The sequence below is a fragment of the Podarcis cretensis genome, assembly GCF_951804945.1.
Source record: "Podarcis cretensis genome assembly, chromosome: 11".
NCBI lineage: Eukaryota > Metazoa > Chordata > Lepidosauria > Squamata > Lacertidae > Podarcis > Podarcis cretensis.
This window is the reverse complement of record NC_137180.1, coordinates 9227113-9242722: the sequence shown is the minus strand read 5'-3', so window position 1 is coordinate 9242722 and position 15610 is coordinate 9227113. Positions and strand designations below refer to the sequence as shown.

General features: G+C 43.2%; 1 protein-coding gene across 2 annotated transcripts in view; it reads left to right on the top strand.

Moving 5' to 3' along the window:
- The first annotated feature begins 7729 nt into the window (after positions 1-7729).
- Positions 7730-15610, top strand: part of HSD17B3 (hydroxysteroid 17-beta dehydrogenase 3) — a 28964-nt gene continuing 21083 nt past the window's right edge. The window contains exons 1-2 of one of the 2 annotated variants that reach the window (XM_079996157.1): positions 7730-7825; positions 12080-12306. In XM_079996157.1, the coding sequence (XP_079852283.1) occupies positions 12153-12306 (154 nt within the window). In that variant the 5' untranslated portion in view covers positions 7730-7825; positions 12080-12152. Of the gene's footprint in view, positions 7826-11526; positions 11753-12079; positions 12307-15610 lie in introns of those variants that run through there. The other variant, XM_079996156.1, reaches the window with a different exon arrangement.

Sequence of the window (15610 nt, the reverse complement as noted above, 5' to 3'; positions counted from 1 at the left end):
TGGTCGGTGGTTCGAATCCCTGCGGCGGGGTGAGCTCCCGTCTTTCGGTCCCAGCTCCTGCCCACCTAGCAGTTCAAAAGCACCCCTAAGTGCAAGTAGATAAATAGGTACTGCTTTATAGCGGGAAGGTAAACGGCGTTTCTGTGTGCTGCGCTGGTGCTGGCTCGCCAGAGCAGCTTCGTCACGCTGGCCACGTGACCCGGAAGTGTCTCTGGACAGCGCTGGCCCCTGGCCTCTTAAGTGAGATGGGCGCACAACCCTAGAGTCGGACACGACTGGCCCGTACGGGCAGGGGTACCTTTACCTTTTTAACAGCCTCACATGTGTGGACCTCGGTTAAGAACTTGACAGCACACATCTGTCATGCCCACATCTAGCTGCCTCAGTTCAGAGCTTTAGAGATCTGGGCTGCATTGTACTGGTTGAAGGATAGACTTAGACATGGGTAGGCAAACTAAGGCCGGGGGCCAGATCCAGCCTAATTGCCTTCTAAATCCAGCCTGCGTACAGTCTGGGAATCAGTGTGTTTTTACATGAGTAGAATGTGTCCTTTTATTTAAAATGCATCTCTTGGTTATTTGTGGGGCATAGGAATTTGTTCATTATTTTTTTCAAAATATAGTCCAGCCCCCCACAAGGTCTGAGAGACAGTGGACCGGCCCCCTGTTGAAAAAGTTTGCTGACCCCTGGACTTAGATGTCCCCTTGGCTCCCCCCAGCTCTAGGATGCTGGAGATGAAAGGGCAAGAAATATGTCATTTGCAAAAGCAACTCCTGTGCTATCCAGAAACTAGCCATTCGATTGCAGAGATTAATGTGATCTTGTGAATGTGCCCCACCAGTTTTGTGGGAGCATAGGTCTCCAGTGTGATCTGCAACCTCCAGATACATTGGGCGGTCTGGGGATTGATTGCACTGAATGATCTCGCTGGATGCCAAATATGCCATGCAGGGCATGGGCACATCCGATACCAAATACATTCTGTGCCTTAAGGATGAGTAGCAGGTTGGTGTTCACTGGCATGGACCCTAATTTCTCTGAATGGAGTTCTGCTCATGGAATTGGGGTTTTCCCTCTCCCACTTCCAGCCAGCTGAGCCTCTGACAGCCCACGAGGGTCAAAGAACCCTCTAAAATGGCACAACACAATCTTTGGGTCCAAGCCAGAGTGTTTTTATTAAGGGCTTTCCTTCTTACTGTGCTGGTTCTGTTTGTTTAATTCTCCCAGTGCGACAATTGTCTTCAGCCAGATCCAAACCTGCCTCCATCATCTCTTGCTATGCTGCCATGGTTGGGCTGTTCCAGGTTAATTGGGCTAATTGGGTTAATTGGGAGAAAGCCAATGGAGGTTGAAATATTAGGCAAGCTACAGTGCAGGGCAAAGTTCCTTAAAATTCCTTTCTCAGACACTTTTCACCTTTAGTGCAGCAATGTTTTAGATGGGAGACTGAGGTACAGAACGTTCATAGCTAGTGGCATAAAATAATAACACAGGTACAGAGGTTGGCTGCTTGCCATTTGCTGCTTAATACCTCAGATCAAGTCACTTGGCTTTTGCTTAAATTTCCCTGGCAGGAGCTGGTATCCTCAGGCCAAGTGGAGTCAAATGTGGCCCCTCCAGGTCTCTGTCTGACCCTCAGGATTCTGCCCAGAACACCACCAGCAAATGACACAAGTAGGGAGGAGATTCTAATATTCCTTTACCATTTGGAGAAATTTTGGGGAAATGTTCTTACTATTTCATTCAGCTACCTTTCCCCACCCATAAAAACCCTAAATTGGGAGCTTTAAATAGGTTGCAGTTTAAGGAAGCAAGAGGTACTAGAATGGTTTTCATTAATACAGTGGTGCCTCGCAAGACGAAAATAATCCGTTCCGCGATTCTCTTCGTCTAGCGGTTTTTTCGTCTTGCGAAGCAAGCCCATTGACGGCTTAGCGGATTAGCGCTATTAGCGGCTTTTAGTGGCTTTTAGCGGCTTTTAGCGGCTTATCAGCTTAGCGGATAAGCAGATAAGCGGCTTAGTGGCTTAGAAAAAGGGGGGGGGGAGGAAAAAAACCCCGCAGGAACTCGCAAGACATTTTCGTCTTGCGAAGCAAGCCCATAGGAAATTTGTTTTGTGAAGCACCTCCAAAACGGAAAACCCTTTCGTCTAGCGGGTTTTTCGTCTTGCGAGGCATTCGTCTTGCGGGGCACCACTGTATATCTGAGACAATCAGGTTTTGGGTCTCTTTTGCTAGCCAGTCTTCACAGTGCAAATGCATTGAAAGGAGATGCTGTAAGTACTTCTGATTAAGTACATGAATATTGTGGCACATATGTTCTAGAGCAGGCATGGGTAAACTCAGCCCTCCAGATGTTTTGGGACTACAGCTCCCATCATCCCTAGCTAACAGGACCAGTGGTCAGGGATGATGGGAGTTGTACTCCCCAAACATCTGGAGGGCCGAGTTTGCCTATGCCTGTTCTAGAGAAATGGAAATATCCAGAAATTCAGGGAGAGGAACATGGTGGGTTGAATGTATTTTGTCGGCAAGTTGCCAAAGGAGATAATTATGTGGTGATTGATGATAGTCAGACATAAATCTTGAAATGGAAATATCCCTAAATATGAAAGCACTCAACTTTCTTGTAATGGGATATCTTCTTGTAAGTCATGAAAATAGTATCTATTCTGTTTATAACTTGTTCATATCTGTAATTAAACTGTCAATTCCCTCTATGGCTTTTCTATTATAATAATAATAATAATAATAATAATAATAATAATAATAATGAAAAGGAATAATATTTACGTTATGCTATATATGAATGAATAGGAAACGAAAAATCTAAGAATAATTTTTTAAAATTCAATTTACTGTATCAGTTATATATCATTCATGTAACCAATTCCACATTTCACACATTTTACAATACATAAAATGGGACCTGCAGCTTTGTGGCAAAGTATGTGGTCTGTATGAAGGATGTTTCACTCAGCTAAAAGAGGGAAAACATGAATGCAAGAGGGCTGGGAGGCCCTGAAGAAACTGCTGACAGTCAAAATAGTCAATACTGAACTATCATAGAATCATAGAGTTTGAAGGGATCCTTAAATGCAGGTTTATAAACTAAGCTGGCCATCCAACCTCTGCTTAAAAACCTTCAAGGAAGGAGAGTCCACCACCTCTCAGTGAAGTTTGTTCCACTGTCAAACAGCTCTTACTGCCAGAAAGTTCTTCCTAATATTTAGTTGGAATCTCCTTCCTTGTAACTTGAAGGCATTGGTTTGGGTTCTAGTCTCTGGAGCAAAAGAAAGCAAGCTTTCCCCATCTTCCATGTGAGAGCTCTTTAAATATTTGAAGATGGCTACCATATCTCTTCTCAGTCTCCTCTTTTCCAGGCTAAACATGCCCAACTCTCTCAACTGTTTCTTGCATACAAAATATCCTGTCCCATGAAAAGTGGTTGGAGTATATGCCCTATGGCTCCAGTCAGTTCTATGATGCCACTGTCAAATAAAGGAAAGAAATATCTTTTGCTGATTGCATAACCTACGATGGTGCCATGAGCATCCCTTTCAGGTTTGGGGGCATGTATGGTTCCATTCGCTACCTGGTGCAGTGAACTGTGTGAGGCTTGCACACTCTGAACGAACAGATCTGATGCCCCAAAACTGCTGTGCCTGAAGGACAGGCTTAAGTTTTCAATATGTTTGCATTGAGAATTTCTCTCTTATTGCCCCAACACTCCTTGTGTGATTCTCCCAGCGGAGATATGAGTGATATGGGATCCCTTCCCTACTTCCCACCTGTCTGCTACACCCTCTTGGACCCACTGAAGAGCCTCTCTGGTTAGGGGACTGTGGCGATCACACACACAGGGCCCCCGGACGTTTGGCGGTCTATTGACCCTGTGTCGCCACTGCGATTGCTTTTTCTGCTGCCACCACCCTGTATCTCACGGGGACACATGGAGTCCAGTCAGTTGTTAACATAAACAAATGATCAAGTTTATTTTTAAATGCAGGAACAAGCTTATGGTTTCAGTTAATTTTTCTCTTGTCAGTTTCTTATTCTTAGTTCCTACAACTCCAAACTGATTATTCCCAACTATCTATCTGACTCCACCTAACAATTCCTCTCACTCTCTCACAATACAACTTTACCAACCCACACCTAAACCTCCCTCTTCCTTCTTCAACTCCCAAACCTCAACTCAACTGAACTCAACTCTCAGCTGACTTTCAAAACCTCCCACTCTAACTTTTATTCTCCCCTTGCATTCTCACTGGCCAATCATATCACACCTATTTTAACCCTTTCCTTATGACCCATCCTAGGAGGCAAACGCCACAGGGACTATATGGAATGTCATAGAATTTGGTGCCGACTTCAGTGGGAGTTGGGAAATAGACAACATCAGGGAGCCCCTTTATTCATTTCCTCTTAGGCAATGGCATCTTTTGACCCAAGCCAGTATACTTGAGTACGAGAGTTCATTTTTATTAGTCATTTAATTCTCTCCATGAAACTGTTTTCTTCAGCAATATCCAAACCTGTTCCCATAATCATTTCCTGTACAGTCACAGATAGGTAGTTTTCCCTTTTGCTGCTGGATCACTTGAGGAAAAAGCAATGGACAGCCAAAGAGCATAAACATGTAGGCAGAGCATTCACAACCTTGCAATGGAAGGGGTAGAGCTGGCCTGTAGCTTCTCCAGGCTTAAATGGCTGTTGGTCTGGTCACTTCTGGGTTTGATTCACCCATGCTAGATGAGGAGCATCAATCTTCCATCGCAGATCAGAGCTGGTTTCTGGAACTCTGTGCAGGGCAGGAGATATCAAGAATAGGAAACAAACACCCAGACCACGTTTCTTCCGTGGTTCAGAAAAATCCACTTGGGCAAAGCTACAGCTTCAGTTTGACCCAGCCCGGGCTTTAGATTTTTCTATCCAGGCCAGGTTCTAAAACAGGCATAGGCAAACTCGGTCCTCCAGATGTTTTGGGACTACAACTCCTATCATCCCTAGCTAACAGGACCAGTGGTCAGGGATGATGGGAATTGTAGTCTCAAAACATCTGGAGGACCAAGTTTGCCTATGCCTGTTCTAAAACATCATTGTGGAGACCTGTTTGTTTTCTCCCAGCCTCATTATGTGATCCTTAAAGTTAGGGCTGAGGCGCCTGTGGCCTTCTGTATATATTACTTTCCAATTCCCATCAGCTTTAGGGAACATGTCCAATGGCCAGGGGTGATGACAGGTCTAGCCCAACAACTTTTGAAGACCACAGCTGCTCCCTCCCTGCCCAATGAGTCAAAACTTGTTAAAAGCTGAGTACACTTTCACGACTCTGCATGTTCAACAGAGATGCCATATTCAGAATGATCTGATGAAAATAGCCCCAGTATTAACTGGGGAGCAATCTTACATTAGCCAGGACAGGTAAAGTGTGAAAGATCCTGGACACTATTGTTATTTTGGGTTCTTTTCCTTTAATTTTTTGCAAAATAATTACAAATAAATCCATAGATATATATACACATATAAATTTATGGAAGCAACCAAATACTTCATCTTGGTTTGTAGAGAATATGGTGCACTGGCACAGAAAACCTCAAGAAATGGGTTGTTACATTGATATTTCTATTATTTAAAATTTATAGACCACTCTTATAAGAACGAAGTTGCCTATATTTTACCACATTGTACTATGACCTTTTATATGTCTCAAAATAAAAAAAATGGGAATTCTTTCATCTTGTAGTTAATTAAAAATAAATAAAATCCGTTTTGCAATGAATTCGCTGTCTTTTTGTCTCCCCTTCCCAACTGCCTTGTCTGCCCTTTCCTAGAAGTTAGCAAATTTCATCATGTAAGCAGCTTCCCAAACTTTAGCTCCCGAGGCATCTAGAGATAATAATATGGGAGTTTTCTGTCTCTGACACATGACTGTTTTGGCCGCTATTAATAACTGAAAGTCATTTCCCAATCCTCTTCTGCTTTAATATCCTTACTCTGTCCAATTATAATTACAACAGGATCTTTTGGGAAATGATAGCCCAGGATGCTTGTTATTTATGTCGGCACAAATTCCCAAAATCTGATTGCTCAGTATGCCCACATGACGTGAAACATGTTTACATCAGAAGTTCCACATCTCCATCATAGGGCACTGGCCCTCAAAAATATTTTACTCAACCTGGCAGGAGTCAGGTACCATCCTGTCAAATCCGTACAGACCGTTCCTTTAAGAGTTTCCAAATCAAATACCATTTGTCTGTCAGTATTTGAATAGACAAATCTGCTTGCCATCTTGTTTTATAGCAATTCTGTTAATATTTTGTATATCTGACCTAAAGTTCCATGTGACCAATCTACTGCTGAGATCAATAATTCAAAATTCATACAATTTCTAAAGAGCTATGGCATCTTTATTTATTGGGGAATCTATATATCACCAAAAATGGTCACAGGGTGGTTTACAAATCTAGGGTAATATAAAAACATAGTACTGTATACAATAAACAGAAACATTAAAATAATTTTCCTAAATTCGATCGAAAGGTCGGCGGTTCGAATCCCTGCGGCGGGGTGCGCTCCCGCTGCTCGGTCCCAGCGCCTGCCAACCTAGCAGTTCGAAAGCACCTCCGGGTGCAAGTAGATAAATAGGGACCGCTTTCCAGCGGGAAGGTAAACGGCGTTTCCGTGTGCGGCTCTGACTCGCCAGAGCAGCGATGTCACGCTGGCCACGTGACCCGGAAGTGTCTCCGGACAGCGCTGGCCCCTGGCCTCTTAAGTGAGATGGGCGCACAACCCCAGAGTCTGTCAAGACTGGCCCGTACGGGCAGGGGTACCTTTACCTTTACCTTTAACAACATCATTAAAATTACTTAACCCACCAGCTTCTAAAAGCCTGGCATCTAAAAAGAAGAAGAATATATTAAATGCAGGATTATAATGTAAAAAGGAAAGTTGAATTCACTTAAGGCAGATACCACCAACCTTTCTGGGCTTGTGGACACATTTTCATTTTTTTTTTTTTTTAAAAAAAAGCCTTTTAGGGCTTTAAAGGTCAGCACCAACGTATGGGACTTTTCATACCTCCAATCTAAAGTGGTACCCAGACACAGTTTCATCACCTGAGCCCAACTTTCACAGGTCAAAGGTCTTTTATACTACCCTTTTTCCCGGTGGATGGGAGGGTTTATTTTCTGAAAGTATTAGCAACATGTGGTATTTCAAATGCAGTCTATGGCTGTGAACACCATACCTCTCAAGCACATTTAAAGTAACCCCCCCCCGAAGAATCATGGGAACTGTAGTTTACCCCCCCTGGAGCTACCATTCCCAGCACCCCTAACAGACTACATTTCCCAGAATTCTTGGGGTGTTGCTGAGCATGAGCTTGAAACAGTTCTTGTGGATAAAGCCTGCAACTAGAATCTAGTTAGGCAGGCCAAAGACCCAGACGCATTTTGCACCCTTTAAAAGACCTCTCCCTTCGTTTCAAATTAAGTCTATGGAAGAAGCAAGGGGCATTTTTGTTTGAGAAGGGCACTTTCAAATTCCTCTCGTTTCCACGTTCTTGATAGATGCATAAAAATGCAGCACCCTTTGAACCTTAGCCTATAAAAGTTAAACTTCAATGTTCCCCTCCTCTTACACGATAGGCTGTTGCTTATCGTATATGGGTGTGACAGATTTTCCTGGCACCTTTTGCCTCCAATTGAAGAAAGGACGGGTAAGGGAATGTGACGGGTGAGAGTCTGTTGACCTGTAGCTTCCTCTGAGCTGCTAGCAAGTGCGCTGTGTACTGTGGCCCACTGCTGAGTGCGTGGCATGTAAGTCAAGCTACATTTCATATTGTAATTAATTTGGCAGGCTAGTCAGACTCCCCATAATGTCTTCTGCCTTCGGGGAGGGTCAGAATTTGAGCAAACTCACAGATTCCTGGACTTGGCTGAGAGCAACGCCAGCTAACTTCCTCATGAGGCCATCCTGGGTCGCCGAAGAAACGATGGCACTGATAGCCAGCCCCTCGATGGAAGTCCTCAACCAGGTCAAAAGTTCTGGCAGACACAGAGGGAGAAGCTGCCAGGTAACAGGGGCCACAATGTCACCACGGGAAGAGAGGGTGCCTTTTTACAACACAGGAAGGAGCAGGAAGTGGGCAGAACTCTCCATAAACTCAGGTGTATATCATAGAATCATAGGTACTGTGTGTGTGAATAAGCCATATCATCAGACTCCATTGTGCCTTGATTTCCCAGTGGAAGCACAACCCTGGGTGAGTGAAAAATGGGTGCTGGATTTTACTAAGCAGATCAAGTATCATTGGGGGGTAAATTCGATTCAGTTCACATTTAAAGGCAAACCAACCAAATCCATAGCTGTCAACTTTTTCCTTTTCTTGCGAGGAATCCTATTCAGAATAAGGGAATTTCCCTTTAAAAAAGGGAAACGTTGACAGCTATGCAAATTTGCATTTTTGCGGAAGCAAAATGAGAACCCAAACAGCCGTCCTTTGAAATGTGATCCTCTCTGAATTTTGCAATACGGTTCTCCAGCCATAATAGGGTAAAGTACAGTGGTACCTCAGGTTAAGTACTTAATTCGTTCCAGAGGTCCGTTCTTAACCTGAAACTGTTCTTAACCTGAAGCACCACTTTAGCTAATGGGGCCTCCTGCTGCCACCGTGGCGCCGGAGCACGATTTCTGTTCTCATCCTGAAGCAAAGTTCTCAACCTGAAGCACTATTTCTGGGTTAGCGGCGTCTGTAACCTGAAGTGTATGTAACCTGAAGCGTATGTAACCCGAGTATGTAACACTGTATACATAAGAATGCATATGTTGACAATAATAAAATATTATTTGTCTGCCTCAGTAGAAGAAATTAGGTACCTCCTAATTCCAACTGTTCATTATAAGAATAACTGTTTAAAAGCTGGTACCTAAGTTTGATCCCTGCCCTGGCCTCTCCCCTCCTTATCCCTTTTCCCTTGTGTTTTTATGAGTTTTAAGAGCCTGTGGGCAGGTTCAGGTGTTGGACTAAATGACCCTTGAGGTCCAACTCTGTTCTATGATTCTAAGTCTACCATGAGCAGTCTCATTTGCAATCAACACCTTTCCTGACTCCCACCTGAGACAACAGCCTCACTGCACCTCATGAGCACCCAAAGAAAAGGATGGAATTGGATTGGGGCTGCAATGCAGTGAGAGGAAGCTTGACTCTTAATCCTGTGCCAGTCTCATCAAAAGTGACTTACCCCCAAAATCTATTTACCCTGACCTAGTAAGAGTGGGAAATGGAGCTTTGCACTTGAGAATCCCCAGGTTGAACGCTCGATTCAGGAGCTTGGGCTGCAACTGACAAGGCCTAGCACTGCTGATCAGGGTATGGGAGTAGGTCGCAGAGCAGAGCTTTCTAAACTTTTCATGTTGGCGACACACTTTGCAGACATGCATCATTTCGCAACACAATAATTCAGTTTTACTGACAAACCAGAGATTAAACTAACCCCTTTCCCGCCCCGGGAAGAGCGTGGGGAGCATTCGCGCAACACACCTACACCCTGCGGCCAACACACTTGTGTGTCACAACACACAGTTTGGAAAGCTCTAGCGTAGAGTGTTAGATCAGTTGCCATTTCCCACATACACCCCTTCAAGCAGGTGATTGGTGGTAGTAAGCACTAAAAACATGCATGATTCAGCCCACATTATGCACATGCTTTCAAGGTACCTTGAGATAAAGCAGGTTTTTCCAGCAGTCAGCAATGGTCAAAGAAAGTGCCTTGTGCCTCCATCCTCTGCTCTGTGCTATAGCTTTTCTTTCTCAAGGAACTGGTTGCTGTTCTGCTGTTTCTAATGCTGGCAGGAGGTCCATATGGGAGCCTCAGGGGGTTGCATAATAACTGGCTTGTGATGGTCATTCTGGATCCTGGGTGGTCTCAGCCACCAGGGTTGGTGATGAATCCTTGTGCCTTCATGTAATGAGTCCTTTGTCCTAAAGGCAAAGCTAAAGCTAAAGGCGATTGTGGGCTGCGGCACACATCTTGCTTTCAGGCTGAGGGAGCCAGCGTTTGTCCTCAGACAGCTTTCTGGGTCATGTGGCCAGCATGACTAAACTGCTTCTGGCGCAATGGGACACCATAATGGAAGCTAGAGTGTACGGAAACGCCGTTTACCTTCCCACTGCAGTGGTACCTATTTATCTACTTGCACTTACATGCTTTCGAACTGCCGACCTTCCAGTCAGCAAGCCCAAGAGGCTCAGTGGTTTAGACCACATCACCACCCTCACTTTTTTGCTTAAAGGCAAAACAGACCATCACACAGTTGAACGACAGCAAAATGGCTGAGAAGTAGCCCCACTGAAATTAGTGAGATTTACATTTGAGTATTTATTTTAAAATTTTATGCACTGCACTTTCCTATAAGGCTAAAAGCACCCTATTACAAAATAAAAATCAGAGACATCAGTGAGAGAGGGTTGGCAAAGAAACAGAGATTCAGAAAACCTGCCTAATAAATATAGTTTTTAGAAGACATGTATAAAGAGAAAGGTATGACTCTTGCTGAACTTCTATTAGCAAGGAGTACCACAAGGCACAGCCTGCCATACTAGGGGTTCAGCCCCTCCACCAGGCAGTGAAGTGAAGTGAAGTAAAGGCCGATTTAAGGCTGTGTGGAGATAAACTTTCGAACCAAAGCATGTTTTAAGAAGAGCGTGGAATGTATAAGAGCTTTGGAATGACGCAGTTAAAAATGCTGTCGCCATATTGGGAAGTTCTGTCGGAGGTCTTGAGTCTGGGAGGAGAAAGAGAGAAATAGAGCTGTTTATATATTGTGGGTGAAACTCCTCAGAGGGACTTAAGAGCGACAGTTTTACGAGATCAATGATGGAAAGAACGATGTTATCTATGAAGGTGATGATACATGGAAACCATCTTGATTTGAGAATTGGAAGAACGGAAAATTCACACAGGATTATTATTGGTGTTAATCGGCTTAAGGAGACTATCAGAAGAGATCATAAAGAAAAAAGAGAAAATATATGAACAGGATATGATGTGGAAACAGCAAGATAAGACTGGATAGAATTATGAACTCTGTTTGGACTGATTTGGATTGATTTGGACATTAACGCAGTAGCAAGAAGATGATCAGAATCCCCCTTCGGATCTTGAAATATGGGTCCCCCCAACAAAATTTAAAATTCGGCTTTGTAATTCGGAATTTATGTGATGTGATTTAATTTGATTTGATTGGCCGGTTAATAAAAATTATTTTTAAAAAAAGAAAAAAGAAGTGAAGGCCAGCCAGACTTCAGGGGCATGTGAGACCACAAACAGTCCCCCCTCAGAAGATTTCAGTGACTGAGACAGAATGTAAGGAATGAGGTGGTTCTTAAATAACCTTGGGTGCAAGTTATTGAAGTCATTGTGAATTAACACAGGCCCCTGGCCTGATAGCAGATTGGTTGCCACTGTAGAATAACATCTTGCCAATGACCTGCTCCTGTGAGAAATCTGGCTGCTACATTGTTTACTAGTTTCAGCTTCCAGACCGGATTCAAGGGCAGAGCCAACTAAGAGTGTACAAAATTGCGCTGCTCATTCAAGAGCTAGCTAAGTGGTCCTGTCACATGGACCAACCACAAAACTAGGAGAGCACCACTGGCACCCAGAGAAAAAAAGCCCAGATGCTGGAAATGAGATTTATTCCAGGTCTGGAATAACAGATGACTGTGATTTCGGTAGCTGTATGTGAGTATCTTAAATAGGAGTAGGCAGATTGTATCCATAGGGGGGTTATGTTCCGGGACATCTTTTATCTCGGCGATAGACAGCAGAGAGCCAAAGGCAACATCATCCTGCAAATCAGCTGGTCTGACCCTGACCACAATGTGCCCTGAGAATGAGCATCTCTCCATGCAAAAAAAACCAACAACAAACCATTTTAGCTCTCAAGTTTTTCTTTGGGTAGTTTACATATCTGGGCCAAGAAAGTTATTCTATGATCTCTATGGGTAAAAAAAATTTCACATGACTCACATGCTTATGATTAGACAGGCTTCTTCTTCCTTTTACTAGAGCGAAAAGTAGCAGTGCACCAGAAGAGAGACAGTGGCAGTATCTTGTCTGAGCCCCACAGCATCGGTTCATCATGGGTCAATTCCTGCAGCAGTTCCTCGCTTGCCTCGGTGCCATCACTTGTCTCGTTTTCCTGGTGAAATGTGTTCGACTTTTGAAATATTTCTCTCTGCTTGTATGGAGTACTGTGCCTGAGTCTTTTTTCCGGTCAATGGGAGAATGGGCAGGTAATGCAACTTTTCCTCATATTTTTATTTCTGGGGAAATGCGAACGGATGTGTTGGGATGGGAGCAGGGGAGCAACTCTGTGGGCACCAGCTTTGCAGCACAAAAGGTCCCAGCTTGTGGCATCACCAAACGGGGCTAGGAAAGAGACTCTGGTCTGCAATCCTGGAGAGCTGATGCCAGTCAGAGTGGGGAAGTATTGAGCTAGAATCTAGATGGACCTAATCCAGTCCTCTAACCATGACACTAGCTCTCAATCTTTGTAGGTTCATGGACAGTGCCGGATTTACGTACAGTGGTACCTCTGGTTATGAACTTAATTCGTTCTGGAGGTCCGTTCTTAACCTGAAACCGTTCTTAACCTGAGGTACCACGTTAGCTAGTGGGGCCTCCCGCTTCCGCAGCGCTACTGGCGTGCAATTTCTGTTCTCATCCTGAGGTAAAGTTCTTAACCTGAGGTACTACATCCATGTTAGCAGAGTCTGTAACCTGAGGTGTTTGTAACCCGAGGTGTTTGTAACCCGAGGTACCACTGTATAAGCTGTATAAAGGGGAAAAAAACCTGGATGTACATTTCCAAAATATAAGATAAGTTTTGTGTTGTACAGGATCCTATGATGTAAGGAATGAGCCACCAATCATTTTAAGAATAACTTAATAATTCTTTCACTATTAATATACAGACATACGTCGGGTTGAAGTAGCTTCGGGTTGAGCGTTTTTGGGTTGTGCTCTGCGGCAACCCAGAAGTAACAGAATGCGTTACTTCCAGGTTTCGTCACTCACACATGCGCAGACGCTCAAAATGACGTCACGCACATGCGCGGAAGAGGCGAATCGCGACCCACGCACGTGCAAACGTGGGTTGCCTTCGCTTCAGGATGCGAACAGGGCTCCGGAACGGATCCCGTTCGCAGCCAGAGGTACCACTGTACTTCTTAATTGTATTTTAGTTCAACAATTACTTTGATAAAATACGTATTTTGTTATGTGCAAATGGCTTTAGATACCTATTAGGTCCATAAATTTCCATATAGCACATACAGTGGTGCCTCGCAAGATGAAAATAATCCGTTCCGCGAGTCTCTTCGTCTAGCGGTTTCTTCGTCTTGCGAAGCAACCCTATTAGCGGCTTAGCAGCTTAGCGCTATTAGCGGCTTAGCGGCTTAGCGGCTATTAAAGGCTTAGCGGCTTAGCGGCTAAGAGGCTATTAGCGGCTTAGCGGCTTAGAAAAAGGGGGGGAAAGCGAAAAAATCGCAAGACTCGCAAGACGTTTTCGTCTTGCAAAGCAAGCCCATAGGGAAATTCGTCTTGCGAAGCGCATCGAAAAACGGAAAACCCTTTCGTCTAGCGTGTTTTCCGTCTTGCGAGGTGTTCGTCTTGCAGGGCACCACTGTATTCAACACAAAAAACATATTATAATATTGATACATGCACCCTTGAAATGTTTTTTTAATGGAGTTATGTAATTGAGAAACATTAATATGCAACTTCAATCTTTTTGAAATACAAAGAAATTCAGGCTGCAGTCCTACACAAATTTATCTGGAAGTAAGCTCCAGTAAACTCAGTGGAACTTGTTTTGGAACAGACACATTCAGGACAGCAATGAGAATTACTTTTGCCTGTGGCAATGACTGGTTTGCCTGTGGCAGCTTCCTAGCCCACATCATCTTAATACGATTTACAAAACCTAAGTTCTCCGGCCATTATCATTTTTTATGAGTGAATAGACAGATCTCCTACTCAGTGATGTGACTACAAACTGATAATTTAAAATAAAAACAAACCCATGGGCTTGGATGCTAAGATAATGGATGCTTTGTAAACTTTTAGGCAGAGCAACTCCAAAGAAATGGATGGACCTAACTTAGTCATGTTCGTTAATTTCAATACATCTCCTCTGAGTAAAAGTAGTTAAAAACAATAATTTTCAGTGATTTTTCAAAGAAACAAAAAGTAAAGAGTCCCAAAAAGTAAAACACAAAATATAACAATATAATAAAAAGAAAAAGAGGTCATGGACATGTTGCACAGCTTTTGTCAAGGGTGCCAAGAAACACCAGATAAATAATTTTGTCCCCAGGGGTTTTGAAAAAATGAGAATCACACATTCCAAACGTCCAACAAAGCTCTCACATGCCATGGAATATTTTGCAGAAGAGCAATATTCCAAACATTTTTCAACCAAGAAGAAACACAGAGGTTAGACAAAGTTTTCCATTTTTGTACAATTGAGAGACATGCTGCTGCTAATAAGAGAAGCAGTATTTTTATTATTTATTTTGCTTTTGTGTCATGATTACCCTCCTCAAATAAAGAAAGGAGTACTAGTTGTGGGGTGAATTGAATAGGTTCCTTAATAATTTTAGAGATTTCTTCAAAAACTTCCAGGGGTGCCCAAACTTTTTTCAAAGAGGGCCAGATTTGATGAAGTGAACATGTGTGAGGGCCGACCAAAGTTGTTGAGAGCTTTTTTTAGAATTGAAAAGTTGCTGAGCTTTTTTTTACAGCTTTACCCCAAAGTTGTTCAGCTTTTTTTTTTAGGATTTTACCCCAGGACACATACTGCCACAGGGGCCGGATTAAATTGACTGGCGGGCCGGATTAGGCCCCCGAAATGGACTTTGGACATGCCTGCTAGTTTACACCAAAGACTTTAACTAGTAGACATGCCCCGCCCCCCATAAATGGAAGTGGGTTTGAGAGGACCCACATCCCTGCTAGCAATCTGGAGCACTAGCTTGGAGGTAAAACATGAAAGAGAGACTGGCCTACCATCTGCGGTTATTAGTCTATTGGTCCACATTCTGTTCTCAATACGTATCATAATTAAAGTCTGTTTCCCAATTTAGTTTCAAACTCACAAGTTTTCTAGTCATACTACTTATCATTTCAATAATAGTAATAATAATAATAATAATAATAATAATAATAATAATAATAATAATAATATTTATTTATACCCCACCCTCCCCGGCCAGAGCTGGGCTCAGGGCGGCTAACACCAGTAAAATTAAAGTAAAAACATAATGGGGGGGGGGGACCAATTTAAAATACAGGTTAAAATGCAATTTAAAATGCAGCCTCATTTTAAAAGTAGCCCATACAGTGGTACCTCGCAAGATGAATGCCTCGAAAGACGAAAAACTCGCAAAACGAAAGAGTTTTTCGTTTTTTGAGTTGCTTCGCAAGACGGATTTCCCTATGGGCTTGCTTCGCAAGACGAAAACGTCTTGCAAGTTTGTTTCTTTTGTCTTGCAAGTTTGTTTCCTTTTTCTTAAAACCGTGCATTCACTTCAAGGA